We start from the raw sequence: 13,377 nt of genomic DNA on the forward strand, positions 1-13,377 counted from the left end.
ATATATATATATATATATATATATATATATACATATATATATACATTATATATATATATATATATATATATATATATATATATATACATATATATATATATATTGACACATCTATGTATATATGTGTGAATATATCATATATATATGTGTGTGCGTGTGTGAATACGTATATATATATATATATATATATATATATATATATATATATACACGCGTACACAGACACACACATATACACACGCACGCACACGCACACATATATAATGTACGTATATATATATATATATATATATATATATATATATATATGTTTCATGTATGTGTGCCTTGTAATTTAAGAGCATTTACAAAAATATATATTCTGGAGAATTTTGAATTACAAGGGAAAGAAAAACAGGAAACAAAATGGGGGAAAGGAAACTTTCCTTAGAATCAAAGTAATCAACGTGTGTTTATAAGTATTCCAGCATGGCTGTTAGAGATGGGGGGGGGGGGGTGAAAAAGAAAGTGACAGTAGAAAGTACATTTATATAGCGACCTATGTTTATGACCGTCTTTTTCTTTTTTGATTCTTCTTTTCTCTAGAGTTTTCATCTGGATCTTAGAAACTTTCTCACCTATTGTGTCATTATTATTATTATTATTATTATTATTATTATTATTATTATTAACTGTAGTGAAATATTTGATGTGGCTTTATCGTTATATTTTGGCTAAATTGTTGGATGTTGACGGTTTCGTAACGTAAATGGCGTCGAATCAGTCAGTCTCTGTAAATACAATGTAATGGAAAAGTAACGAAGGAAGGAAAGGAAAAGAAGTTCATGTTCATGATATCATAATTATTTTTTTAAAATTTTATTATTTTACTGATGTGATTTGTAGTTTTGTTTTTTGCTGAATTTTTGGTTTCGGTATTGGTTGGTTTTCGTCTGTTTTCAGTTCTGCGATTCTTCAGACAAAATGATTTTCGCCTAAAAGAAATAATAAACGAAAGCAAAGAAAATTAACGATCAATTAATTATATCTGTTATTAATTTAACAATTAAATAATTTAACTAAAACTAGTTTGACGCAAATATTTTTGTCATTTTAGTCGTTGTTGTTGTTAAATACCATGTCAGCTCTAATGAAGCAGATATGATAAAAAGACACTCCAGCCATGATCATCCTGTTTTATGCTTTTCGTTCGACACATTATATTTTAGGTTCTGGGTTCTGGGATTTGATTTGAAGTAGGTTTAGATGATAGTTTTTATTAGGCTGAGACCACGTAGAAGCCCCCTCATTAGCATTTTAGCTTAATTAGCTGCTCTAATTAATAAGTGCTGAGAGAAAGAATAGGATAATAGGTATGCACACGAATAATCATTAAGCAACATTAATTAAAATGTTACAATGAATTAATTAACCAGAAAGATTCAGCATGGCTGTGTGGTTAGACATTTGCTTCCCAACCACGTAGTTCTGGTTTCAGTCCCACTGCGTGGCACTTTGGACAAGTGACTTCTACAATAACCTCGGGCCGACCAAAGCCTTGTGAGTGGATTCGGTAGACGGAAACTGAAAAAAGCCCTTCATATATAATGTGTGTGTGTGTGTGTGTGTATGTGTGTGTGTGTGTGCGCGTGTGTGTGTGTGTCTGTGTTTGTCCCCTACTATCCCTTGACTACAGCTACTGGTGTGTTTACGTCTCCCGTAACATCCAAGTATGTAAATATGTACTCGCAAAGTCAAAACGTTACAAGTGCAGTGACCGTCTTTATAGGGGTGGCCAAATAAATATCAATTCTGTGTGGTGAACTAGTGAAACTGTTAGGGCACCTGAGAGGATGTCTTGTGGCATCGACTAATTTGGATGGTAGACTTAATCCGTCGCAGGGCTTAACACCAACACTTGATCCTTGGGTGCTAAGTATGTAAAGAGCTGGAACAAACACCGGCAAGCATTTTGTCCGAAGCCATAAAGCAACTCCGAACCCTTTATTAACAACAAACAACCGCCGTAATAATAACATTTTCGTCATCTCAGCAGGAGAGGAAGGAAGGATTTGACCTGAGAACAGAGAGTGCCGAAACGAACGTCACAAAGCAATTTTTTCCCGACGCTTTAGCGAGACTGCATGGCTAGGGTCGATCGTTTGTTATCTTAATACAGTTTACTCGACTACATACAGCAACAACAACAACAACAACAAAACAAGCAGGTAAAAAAAAAAAGTAATTGCAAAGGAAGTTGTGCTTATCGGAATTATCATAATCAATAGTTCATTATTTTCAGGGAGAAATAAATCAATAATAAAACAAAAAAACCAAAATAATAATAAAGTAGTGAAATAACAAAATAATAATAAAATAATGAAATTGAAATTCTGATTATTTAATAAGAATTCTATACTTTAAATAGAAATATTTGCACTTAAGACTTTGGAATTAAAAAATGAACAGGAAAACATTAACAATCGCAATTAACAAACACACACACACACACACACACACACACACACACATATATATATATATATATATATATATATATATATATATATATATATATATATATATATATATATATATATATATATATATATATATATATATATACATACATACACGCACAAACATGCATAAGTACGTACATACATACATACATACATAATACATACATACATACATTAAAAATTCAGGAAAGAGAGAAAATAAATATAGTGAATTAATGCGGCACTTACAGCTCCTGCACCCCGACTATAAATTCTCATAGGTGCATTAGGATATGTACCTACAGACTTACACAAAACCCTAGAAATTCTAGGTTTTTCGATGAAAAAGCAAAAAAAAAAAAAAAAAAAGCTGACGCAAGATTCTCCAAATCCAATGTATTAGTGGTACAGTGAAGGTTTGTGAGTCATTCCAAAAATTCTTCTTCTGAGATTCTTTAGATGAACAAATGCAGACACCTGGGTCTGTGTATCGACAGTTCAACCAACATACCAACTCAATCACACATTCACAAACACCGGAATCTCAACTGAAAAAGTCTTGTCGCGTTGTTAGCGGCCGGTTTGAATTCTCTCAAGAACTTAAATAAAACATACATATATACACATCTGTGTGTATGTTTGTTCTCATTTATAGCTTTTTATAAACATAAACATTAAATTAAAGGCTCTTTAAATACTTTTCAGTTGGTATTTCTCAACGCCTTTATTTTTACAGGTAAAAGGCTGACAATTACTTGAAAGTTTGGGTTATGTCTGAAGAAGACCACAGAGCTGGAAGTTCGCGATAACCGTCAAACTTTTCCTTGTCACAACAGCAATAACAACAACAACAATAATAATAATACTTTCTATTATAGGCGGTATGAATGAAATTTTAGGGGAGGGATGTAAGTCGATTGCATTGAACCCCAGTGTGTAATTGGTACTTATTTCACTTACCCCCCGAAAGGATGAAAGGCTAAGTCGACCTTGGTGGAATTTGAACTCAGAACGCATTTTGCCGCCGCCGGCCGGTACACTACCGATCCTGCCATCTCGCTGCCTTAAACACGGCAATGATATTGGGAGTAATATAAAGAAGACTTCCATTGAAACAAATGAAAATGTGGTGCTTCTTCAAGATACACACAAGAACACATACACACACACACACACGCACGCACACATGCACACATACACGCACACATGCACATATACACAGACGCAGACGCAGACGCGCGCACACACACGCACGCACGCACACATACACACAAGCAGACGCGTGCACACACAAGCCGCACACACACAGACGCAGACGCACGCGCGCACACACACGCACACACACATACACACATACAAGCACAATCAGACATAAAACGAAAACGAACTGACAGAAATAGCTCAGAGTGACCGGTGACACGTATTTGAACAGCAAAGATGAATACGAGTCTATCAAATAATATACAAAATAAATTCTTGAATTATTAGAAATTTCTCCGCCCCCGGGGAGCTAATTCAAGAATCATGAGCCCTCCAAAATTGACTTGCCATTAAAGAAAAGGAGTTTGATTATTTGAAGAGAAGAAGACAGCTTTAGATACATGTTTCTTCCTCAATAAGCGTCATCAGCTCCTCAATGAATATATATTATTGTACTAACACTTTACACTTTAAAAAACAAATACACTATCTTCACTGAGTTAACAATAATCATTTCTTTTTGCCTGTCTATCAGTCAGTCTGTCTGTCTGTTTGTGTATCTGTCTGTCTCTCCCTCTCTCTCTCTATGTGTGTCTATATATCTAATGTATGACATGGCGTTATATAGATGAAAGTGTTGGATTTACACACACAACTACACACACACACACACTGACATAAAAAAAAAGGACATACGTATATATTTGTAATTGTGTTTACGTACATACACATATACACAGAAATGTTGATATATAACAATTTAATTTCCTGCTCATCGCCCCACCACCACCACCACTGCTCACTGGCTGGCTAATTGACACTTAACAATCAACAGTATCAACCGAAGGACATCAAAGCTATTGATTTCAAAGTATGAGGAAATGAGAGTTATACAGTTGCCATTTTCTTCAAGAGTATCAACAGAGAAATGGCTTCTGATGACAATCGATTATTCCGGACGCAGGCATAGCTGTGTGGCTACGGTGTCCCTTTGTAATCTCGTTGTTTTGGCATCACTGCACGTCACCACGCATTTGTATCTTCTAGAATAGGCTACGATTGTTGCAGCAGTTACTTAGGAGTAAAATCTGATTGATGGAAACTATGCAAAGCCCAACGTTGGTCAAGTTATGTAGGCATCTCTGATGAGGCCCAAATAAGTGTCGAAAACCGAAGTCTGTTCTTTTGTTTTTCACACACACACACACACACTCACACAAGCACACATAATACATACATACACACAGGCACACGCACACACGGACAAGCATAAACTACGGGATTTCTAATAATTCAAGAATTTATTTTGTATATTATTTGATAGACCCATATTCATCTTTGCTGTTCAAATACGTGTCACCGGTCACTCTGAGCTATTTCAGTGAGTTCATTTTCTCATTTACTGAGAAATAATTAATTTTGCCATATTTGTATGTTTGGTACTAGCTTTACATATATATTATATCTTATCTTGATTCTGTCTGAGATTCCCGTTCGCATCCCGCTGATATTAAACCGTTAAATACTACAGAATGCAAATTAGAAGCTTCAATTCTCTGGAGCCACGGTATTTGGTGTGTGTATGTCTACTGCAGAGGTTTGCATATATATTTATATGCATACATACCTACTTATATATATATATGTATGTATGTATGTATGTATGTATGTATGTATGTATGTATGTATGTATGTATGTATGTGCGCAAATTAGTCGAGTCGTTAGAGTGTATGATGAAATGCCTTGTGGTATTTGTTCTGATTCGATTCTCTGCGTCTTAAGGTCAAATCCCTCTAAGGTCAAATTTAATTTTCCTCCTTTCAGAGTTGATAAAAAAAAGTACGAATCCAGGACGATGGACCGGAAGACGAATTGTTCGAAACATCGGACCGGGATGTTTTTCTGTTTCCGTTCCTGTTTCTGTACATTCTCCGTTGAAATTCCGCCCCGTCACTGTAAAACAGCGTAAAGCATTTCTGTCAAGAGTTGTAACCGACAGACAGTATTAGAACTTTGAAGCAAACAATGGAAACTTAGTCTTAAATTGAAAACATCCCCCCAACACATACACACACATAGACAAATATATATTCATATATACCTACACGGGTTTCAAACCATGCCTTTGTTTTTTTTTTTTATATAAATTATCAATGTTTAGACATCTATTATAATGTATTAATTCATTACCAGTCTCTTAATTACGGGTGAAAAATCGTTCTGTTTCACTGCTCGTTCGTAAGTCTTTTCTAGGGGAAGAACTGTGTCGTCATCAATTTCACTTCGTATGGCCCGTTGATCTAATCCTCTCGAAAGGATTTTCATCAACTGTTCGTCACGGTTTGACACATCCATCGAACTTCTTTTACCATTTCCTGAAATAGAAAAGAAATATAAATATATGTATAAATAAATACATAAAAAGAAAAATGCGGTCAAAATCTATGGAAACTGGCGCTAATGAAGAAAACCTTACATTATCAATTTGCCTGTAAGAAATAACAGCCAAATCCTCTAAAAATCACACCATACTTTCTTCAGAAAGATCAGGCATATTGGATAATGTTCTCTGAAGTGCATTATAACTAAAAGAGATGGTCATTAATGGAACACTGGTTGTCATCATTAACATATCCGATCAGAATTGGACTGGAGCTAAAACAAGAATAACAAGATCAACAACATAATAGGCAAATCAAGCATGGTCGCTCTTTGTGGTTACCTGATTTGCCTGAAATAGCGGTCAAATCTTCCTCTAACGAAACTCCAACGGTCTTTAAACGGTTTAAATAAATATACAAAGTAATCCTCCTTGTGAAAAGTCAATGATGTAATTTCACCGCGTTTTATCTCTCCGTGGACAGAAAAATGAATCTATTTGACTAATCTCGCAGAAAGATCGTCCATTTTCCGTTTACTTTTTACAGCGTACTAAATTGCATATGCATTAGAAATTTATATAACTTATGTTTCAAATAATCTAAAATAGATTGCACCGTTTCGTGCACTATACTTAAGCTCTTCCTCCCGATATATATATATATATATATATATATATATATATATATATATATATATATATATAGCGTCTTGTCCCTCTAACTGGTAATTAACATCATGATTTAAAGTCTTCTCCTACCCAGCCTCTTTTTATAGACAGTTACTGTATATCCAATTGACTACTCCTTATGTCTTCTTTCCTCCCCGAGGAAAAGAGATACATATGACAATATTTATGACCATACCTAGCATGAGTTGTCAACTCACTCTCGTCCTTTATACAAAATAGATACAGTCCTCTAGTCTTAGATTTAGTAGTTGATAAAAAGATAAATGAATTAGAAATGAATCACAATCCCTTACAATACTATGACCCCAATAGGCTTCGTGCGATTTTGGGAAGTGTAGTCTATTCTTAGCTGCAATAGCGACAACATGAATTTCTTCCATATTCTTGCTTTGTTAAAATATTTGAGAAAAATTATATTAATGTGTCCTTCTTGTTAAAATTTTGTTCATTTGTTTGTGCAGATGAAGATGACACTGATGTAAATTGATGTAATGATTGCATTGTTCAATTAAATGGAGCCGCTTGAAACAGTCGTACTGCATCACTACTTGATATCCTTTTGCTTATTTTGATTATATATATACATATATAACATTTAATGTACAGAATGTAATGATACGAGCTAACTTTTGACGCGGGACTAGGCATATTTTTCTAACACATCTTGTGTCTCTAAGCGATCTTTAGGCGCTAAGCACTTGGTATATTCAATTTACAAATATAAAAGAAATCACGAGAAAAAAAACACGAGGAGAAGGTAATTGTAGAATAATTCATCGGAGGGGGGTCCAAAGTCTGCAAGATGGCTGCTCAGTCCGGAGAGGGTGGTGTCCTCCAGTTTACCAAAAGAAATTTGTCCATATGTTTGCATTTGCTGGAAATTTTGGATCTGGAATTCAGTAGTGATGTGGGATTCGTAGATCTAAAAGGAATATACGACCTTTCAACTTCGCCTAAGTTGCATTTCTTAGATCCATACCATGCGTAGCAAGCCAGTTTCGCGGGTTTACTTTTGTCGATGTGCCTATGAGGTTTGAAGAATAACTCCACATATATGTTCTTAGTAATTATAGACAACACATCAACGCGACACATAAACGAATTCGAACAGACATACATATATTTATACATTAGGTTATACAGTTTATTAGTTTCGATGATAAAAAGTGAAACTATCTCTATTAATCGATGCGAAAGTATAAAAACCATGTTCCGCGGGTCAGACACGGTGTTAACTGAACAATTTCCTTGACAGAATGAATGATTAACTTTATTTGCATATTTTTATTTCTGTTGGCGACTTCTTCAATAATTTTCTCTTTGATCATTTGTAATTTCAGAAATGATTGCACCTTAGTTGACTGTCTGCCGCTCTACAAATAACGTTTGTCATATTAAAACCGATACAAATTTTGATCTAAACTTAAAAAAGGTGATACATTATTTTCATTATTTATGCTATTTTCTTTACAAACCTTTCCCACCCCCAGAGAAGAAACCCAGCGATTTCCTTACGAGAGCAGAAAAGTTGTTGGAAAGTAAAACAACACATCAATAAAGATTTAAGACTAAAGTGCCGGGGCACGTAGACAAGAAATGAGATGAATTAATATACGCACAAACACTCATAAACAGACTCATAAAAACAGTCACACGCACGTATATGTGCATATATATAGTATGTATGTGTGTGTGTGTATATAAATATATATGTATGTATGTATATGTGTATGTATGTATATATATATATGTGTGTGTGTGCGCGTGTATATGCATCTATGATTGTGTGCAAACGTGTATATATTCTGACAACAATAAACTGCTTCCGTCCGAACTTCTTTTCAGCTGTAAAGTGCATACGCAGAATTTCAAATTGCTGCAGTCAAGCGTAGAAGTAGGTCACTTACATTAACCAATCGAATCACTTAAATAGATAGATAGATAGATAGATAGATAGATAGATAGATAGATACACACACACACAGATAGATATATATACGCACACATACACAAAACATCGCACGATTGTAGAAAGGGTTCGAACTAGACGGGCTGAATCTTATTGATTTCTATCTGGGACTAAATGAGAATTAGACAACAAGGTATAGATGATTGGGAATAAACCAACCCAGTGTAACAATCAGTCGGTCGTTTGTTAGTCAAAGTTCTTTCGTCATTGTTCGCCACCTTTTCCATGATTTTGTGACTCTCACTCTCGCTCCAAGATCTGCTATGAGTCTTAGAAAAAGGATGCTAGATGTGTCGAAACAATTGTAGTGATTAATAGTAAATTCTCGTATATTCCATCTTCCGTCTTTCATTTGCCATATATTTATATATATATATATATATATATATATATATATATATATATATATATATATATATATATATATATATATATGTATATATATATATATATATATATATATATATATATATATATATATATATATGTATATATATTTATATATTTATATATATACATGTAGTCGCCAGGGCTCCGTCAGGCGATAATGGGAGGGCTACTGTTGTACCACTTGTGAGTAAATCCATTCTCGGTATTAATACATCATCTACCTCATCAGTTACCAATGGTAATTTATGTAGTTATGCGGGTGATTGCTAAATCTCTGTCGATAAGCTTAGCACCATGCAGTGGGCCTTTGCTGAGATGAGGTAAAGCATTAGCATTATAATTAGTTCAAAAATTCTATAGGATAATTTAGAGCCTGCCATCTATCTCTGGCGTCAACAGTGTTTCCACTCTAACTTTCTGTGATTTTATCTGCCAAGAGATTCAGAATTGTGTGTGTGTGTGTGTGTGTGTGTGTGTGTGTGTGTGTGTGTGTGTGTGTGTGTGTGTGTGTGTGTGTGTGTGTATTACTGGCACTCCGTCGGCTACGACGATGAGTGTTCCAGTTCATCCGATCAACAGAAGATGTTGCTCGTGAAATTAACGTTCAAAGTGACTGAGCACTCCACAGACAGTTGTACCCTTAACGTAGTTCTCAGGGAGATTCAGCGTGACACAGAATATGACAAGGTTGCCTCCTTTGAAATACGGGTACAACTCATTTCTGCCAGCTGAGTGGGCTGGTGCAACGTGAAATAAAGTGTCTCGCTTAAGGACACAGCGCGCCGCCAGGACTCGAACTCACAACCTTACGATCGCGAGCCGGATGCCCCTAACCACTAAGCCACGTGCCCCCCTCTATCTCTCTCTCTCTCTCTCTCTCTCTCTATATATATATATATATATATATATATATATATATATATATATATACACACACATATACATATATATACACATACACATATACATATATATACACACATACACATATATATATATATACACACATACACATATATATACACACACATATACATATATACACATACACATATACATATATATACACGCATACACATATATATACACACATACACATATATATACACACACATATACATACATATATATATATATATATATATATATATATATATATATATATATATATATATATATATATATATATATATATATATATATATATATATATATATATATATATATATATATATATATATATATATATATATATATATATATATATATATATATATATATATATATATATACATATAGCAACTCATCTAAACTTTGTATTTTAGCTTCAGCATCACCAGTAATCTTCACATGAGCTTGGTTGGTGCCATCATTAAAAGCTAATGCATATTCCGATACTTCTATGCCACGATAGAACGCGAATAATGAGCATTTGCTTATTGCCATGCAGTGCAATGTAGAAAACATCTTCATTAGTTCTGCCCTCTGCAACAAAATCTTGAATAAAGTGCAATAAAGAATCACTCTTATTTTTTTTTAGGGTACGTATAATGATAAAGAATTTTCTCAGTTGGGGAATCTTTCTGATTTCTACTGCTTCTCTTGTCCACAGCAGCGATTTCCTTGTTTAATAAATTCCCGCTTTTACTGACTGCTTCGTCATTAACGACATCATGAATGCAAGTGTTTTCAAAACTTGTGGCTCTTTTTCCAAGCAATAAAATTAATAATCTGAAGGAAAACATCTCGTGTTCCTTTCGATGTAGAGCAAGTATTCAAAGGATCATTTTATCTCTTTCATGTATTCTCTGTTTCCATGTTGTTGTTCTTTTCTCAAAGACACAATGGTAAGGAATTTCAGAGTAGACACACTGTCCTGCAGTTTCCTCAGTTTCTTTTAATTTGAACCACACTGTGAGAGGAAATGCCTCCTTCAGCATCTTCTTCAAAGTAAACAAGCTATAAATGTCCAAGCGGTACCGAGTGACTGGTCTTAGGTATCCGTCCGTCATGGATTTTGTATTTCCGTAAACTTCACTTTTCTTCTGAAATACTGGACATGGCTACCATTTATATACTGTGTGATTTCATATTCTATAAAAACACTAAATTATTGTACTTACTTCTGCATAGAGTCATATTTTGTTTTACCGGTTCTTGAAAATACATTTCATAGATTTTATTTATTTACTGGGTTTCAGATTTCCAAAGGAGAGTTCTTCATAAAAGAAGCAAAGTGTTTTCTAACGTCTAATGTTGATATTTATAGATAGTTAAAGGGTTTCTATCGTTTAGCCACAGGTCGACCATCACAGAGCTGTCTTAACATGAAATCTATTCCAGGGAAACTTGTTTTTTTTTCCTATACACACGGTACACATAACTACACTATCCGCTGTATACTTCTTTTTTTGAAGAAGAAGGTAGGATGTGGATTGAGGGAAATTCGGCCACTATTTCTAATAGGCTTGATAACCACCTACAGGTACTTCTTCATTATTATATACAATGGTCTTAAAAACGCTTATCATTTTAATATACCAAGATGTATGTCGCGTATTTAAAATAAATTATTTCTATAGACGCTTTGTATTACTGCAACCTCTTCCTCCTCTTCGAAAAAAAAAATTGTTTCTTATTGAAATCTAAATTCCCCAGAGCAGGAATATGGAATATTTTGGCGAAAAGGAAGTTTCAAGAACTACTCAATAGATTTCTAAGCTGAATGAATGGGAAACAATTTATAATACACATACACATGCATGTGCATATGTAAGTTTACACACACACACACACACACACACACACACACACACACACATATATATATATATAAGTACACGTCAGTGTATGCATGTATTTATATACACACACACACACACACACACACATCTTTATATGTACGTATGTGTATATAGATATAAACACACATACATATAAGAGTTTGTATGCGTGTGTGTGTGTGTGTGTGTGTGTGTGTGTGTGTGTGTGTGTGTGTGTGTGTGTGTGTGTGTGTGTGTGTGTGTGTGTGTGTGTGTGTACAATTATTGTCTGTGTGTCTCTACTTCAAAATGTTTTATATCCAGAGTTTGTTAACGATCCAGTTGTACTTCCAACCACACGAGGCGTAGCGTTGGTGTTTGACCGCTCTACGCGGAAACCCAATCGACCGACAAATGACTTATACATAACATTCCTTCCTCCACAGGAAAGATACGGTTATAAAGCGGTTGCCCTGTTGCCGTCTGTATAACCTGTGCATCATATGCTACGCCAGTGGTGACTCAACATCTACCTTTTGTCATTCGCCTGCTCTAAATATAGAATCGTACCTACATACGTTGAAGCATGCATACATACATGCTCAAATATCGATCTTTCAAAACGGTCGCTGAGAATGTGTGTGTGTGTGTGTGTGAATGCATGTATTTACATGGATTCATAAACAAATATGTGAGTTCGAGCGTGTATGAGTATGCATGTATATTTTTGCGTGACTTCTTAAGGCAATATGTACGCGGTTGCTAAGGTAGACCTGCGTTTTCTCTCTCAATATCGATCCTGTCTTTAGCACTAAATTTTAAATTTAACTGTACATGAATATATATACATACATTCTATTTATACATATATACATAACTATATACAAACGATACTATTGGTTGTTCGCAGCTGAATACATACATATACATACATACATACATACATACATACATACATACATACATACATACTTACATACATATATATGTATACACACACACGTATATTTAATAAATATAGATGTGTATGGGTGCATGTATATATGTAAGTACTTTTGTGTGTGTATATATGTATATATATATATATATATATATATACATGCATACACACATACACACATACACACATACACACATATATGTGTACATACACACATATCCCCGTCTCCCTTTGTATATATATATATATATATATATATATATAAGGTTTTTAACTTTTAAATTTTCATATTCAAAAGAGACAGAGACTTTAAACTCGATTTATTCACCACTGTATGTTAACATATATATATATATATATATATATATATATATATATATATATATATATATATATATACACTCAGACACACACAAATAACTGCATACATACTCTGATGGGCACACACATGCACATATACACAACATACGTATGTACGTTCGGGTCGTGTGTGCATACGTATGTGTGTGTGTGTGTGTGTATTTTTTGCGTCTGTTCTTGAGACAATACATCTATTTGTCTGTTT

At 34.2% G+C, this 13,377-nt stretch overlaps 1 protein-coding gene across 1 annotated transcript in view; it reads right to left on the minus strand.

The window, feature by feature from the left end:
* Positions 1-827: 827 nt before the first annotated feature.
* Positions 828-13,377, minus strand: part of LOC106868263 (uncharacterized) — a 47,120-nt gene continuing 34,570 nt past the window's right edge. Inside the window, exons 3-4 of the mRNA XM_014913446.3 lie at positions 5,872-6,056; positions 828-974 (exon numbers count right to left, since the gene is read on the minus strand). Coding sequence (XP_014768932.1) covers positions 939-974; positions 5,872-6,056 — 221 coding nt within the window. The 3' untranslated portion in view covers positions 828-938. The remainder of the gene's footprint in view (positions 975-5,871; positions 6,057-13,377) is intronic.

Source organism: Octopus bimaculoides, chromosome 8 (assembly GCF_046866305.1).
Source record: "Octopus bimaculoides isolate indiv1 chromosome 8, ASM4686630v1, whole genome shotgun sequence".
Taxonomy (NCBI): Eukaryota; Metazoa; Mollusca; class Cephalopoda; order Octopoda; family Octopodidae; genus Octopus; species Octopus bimaculoides.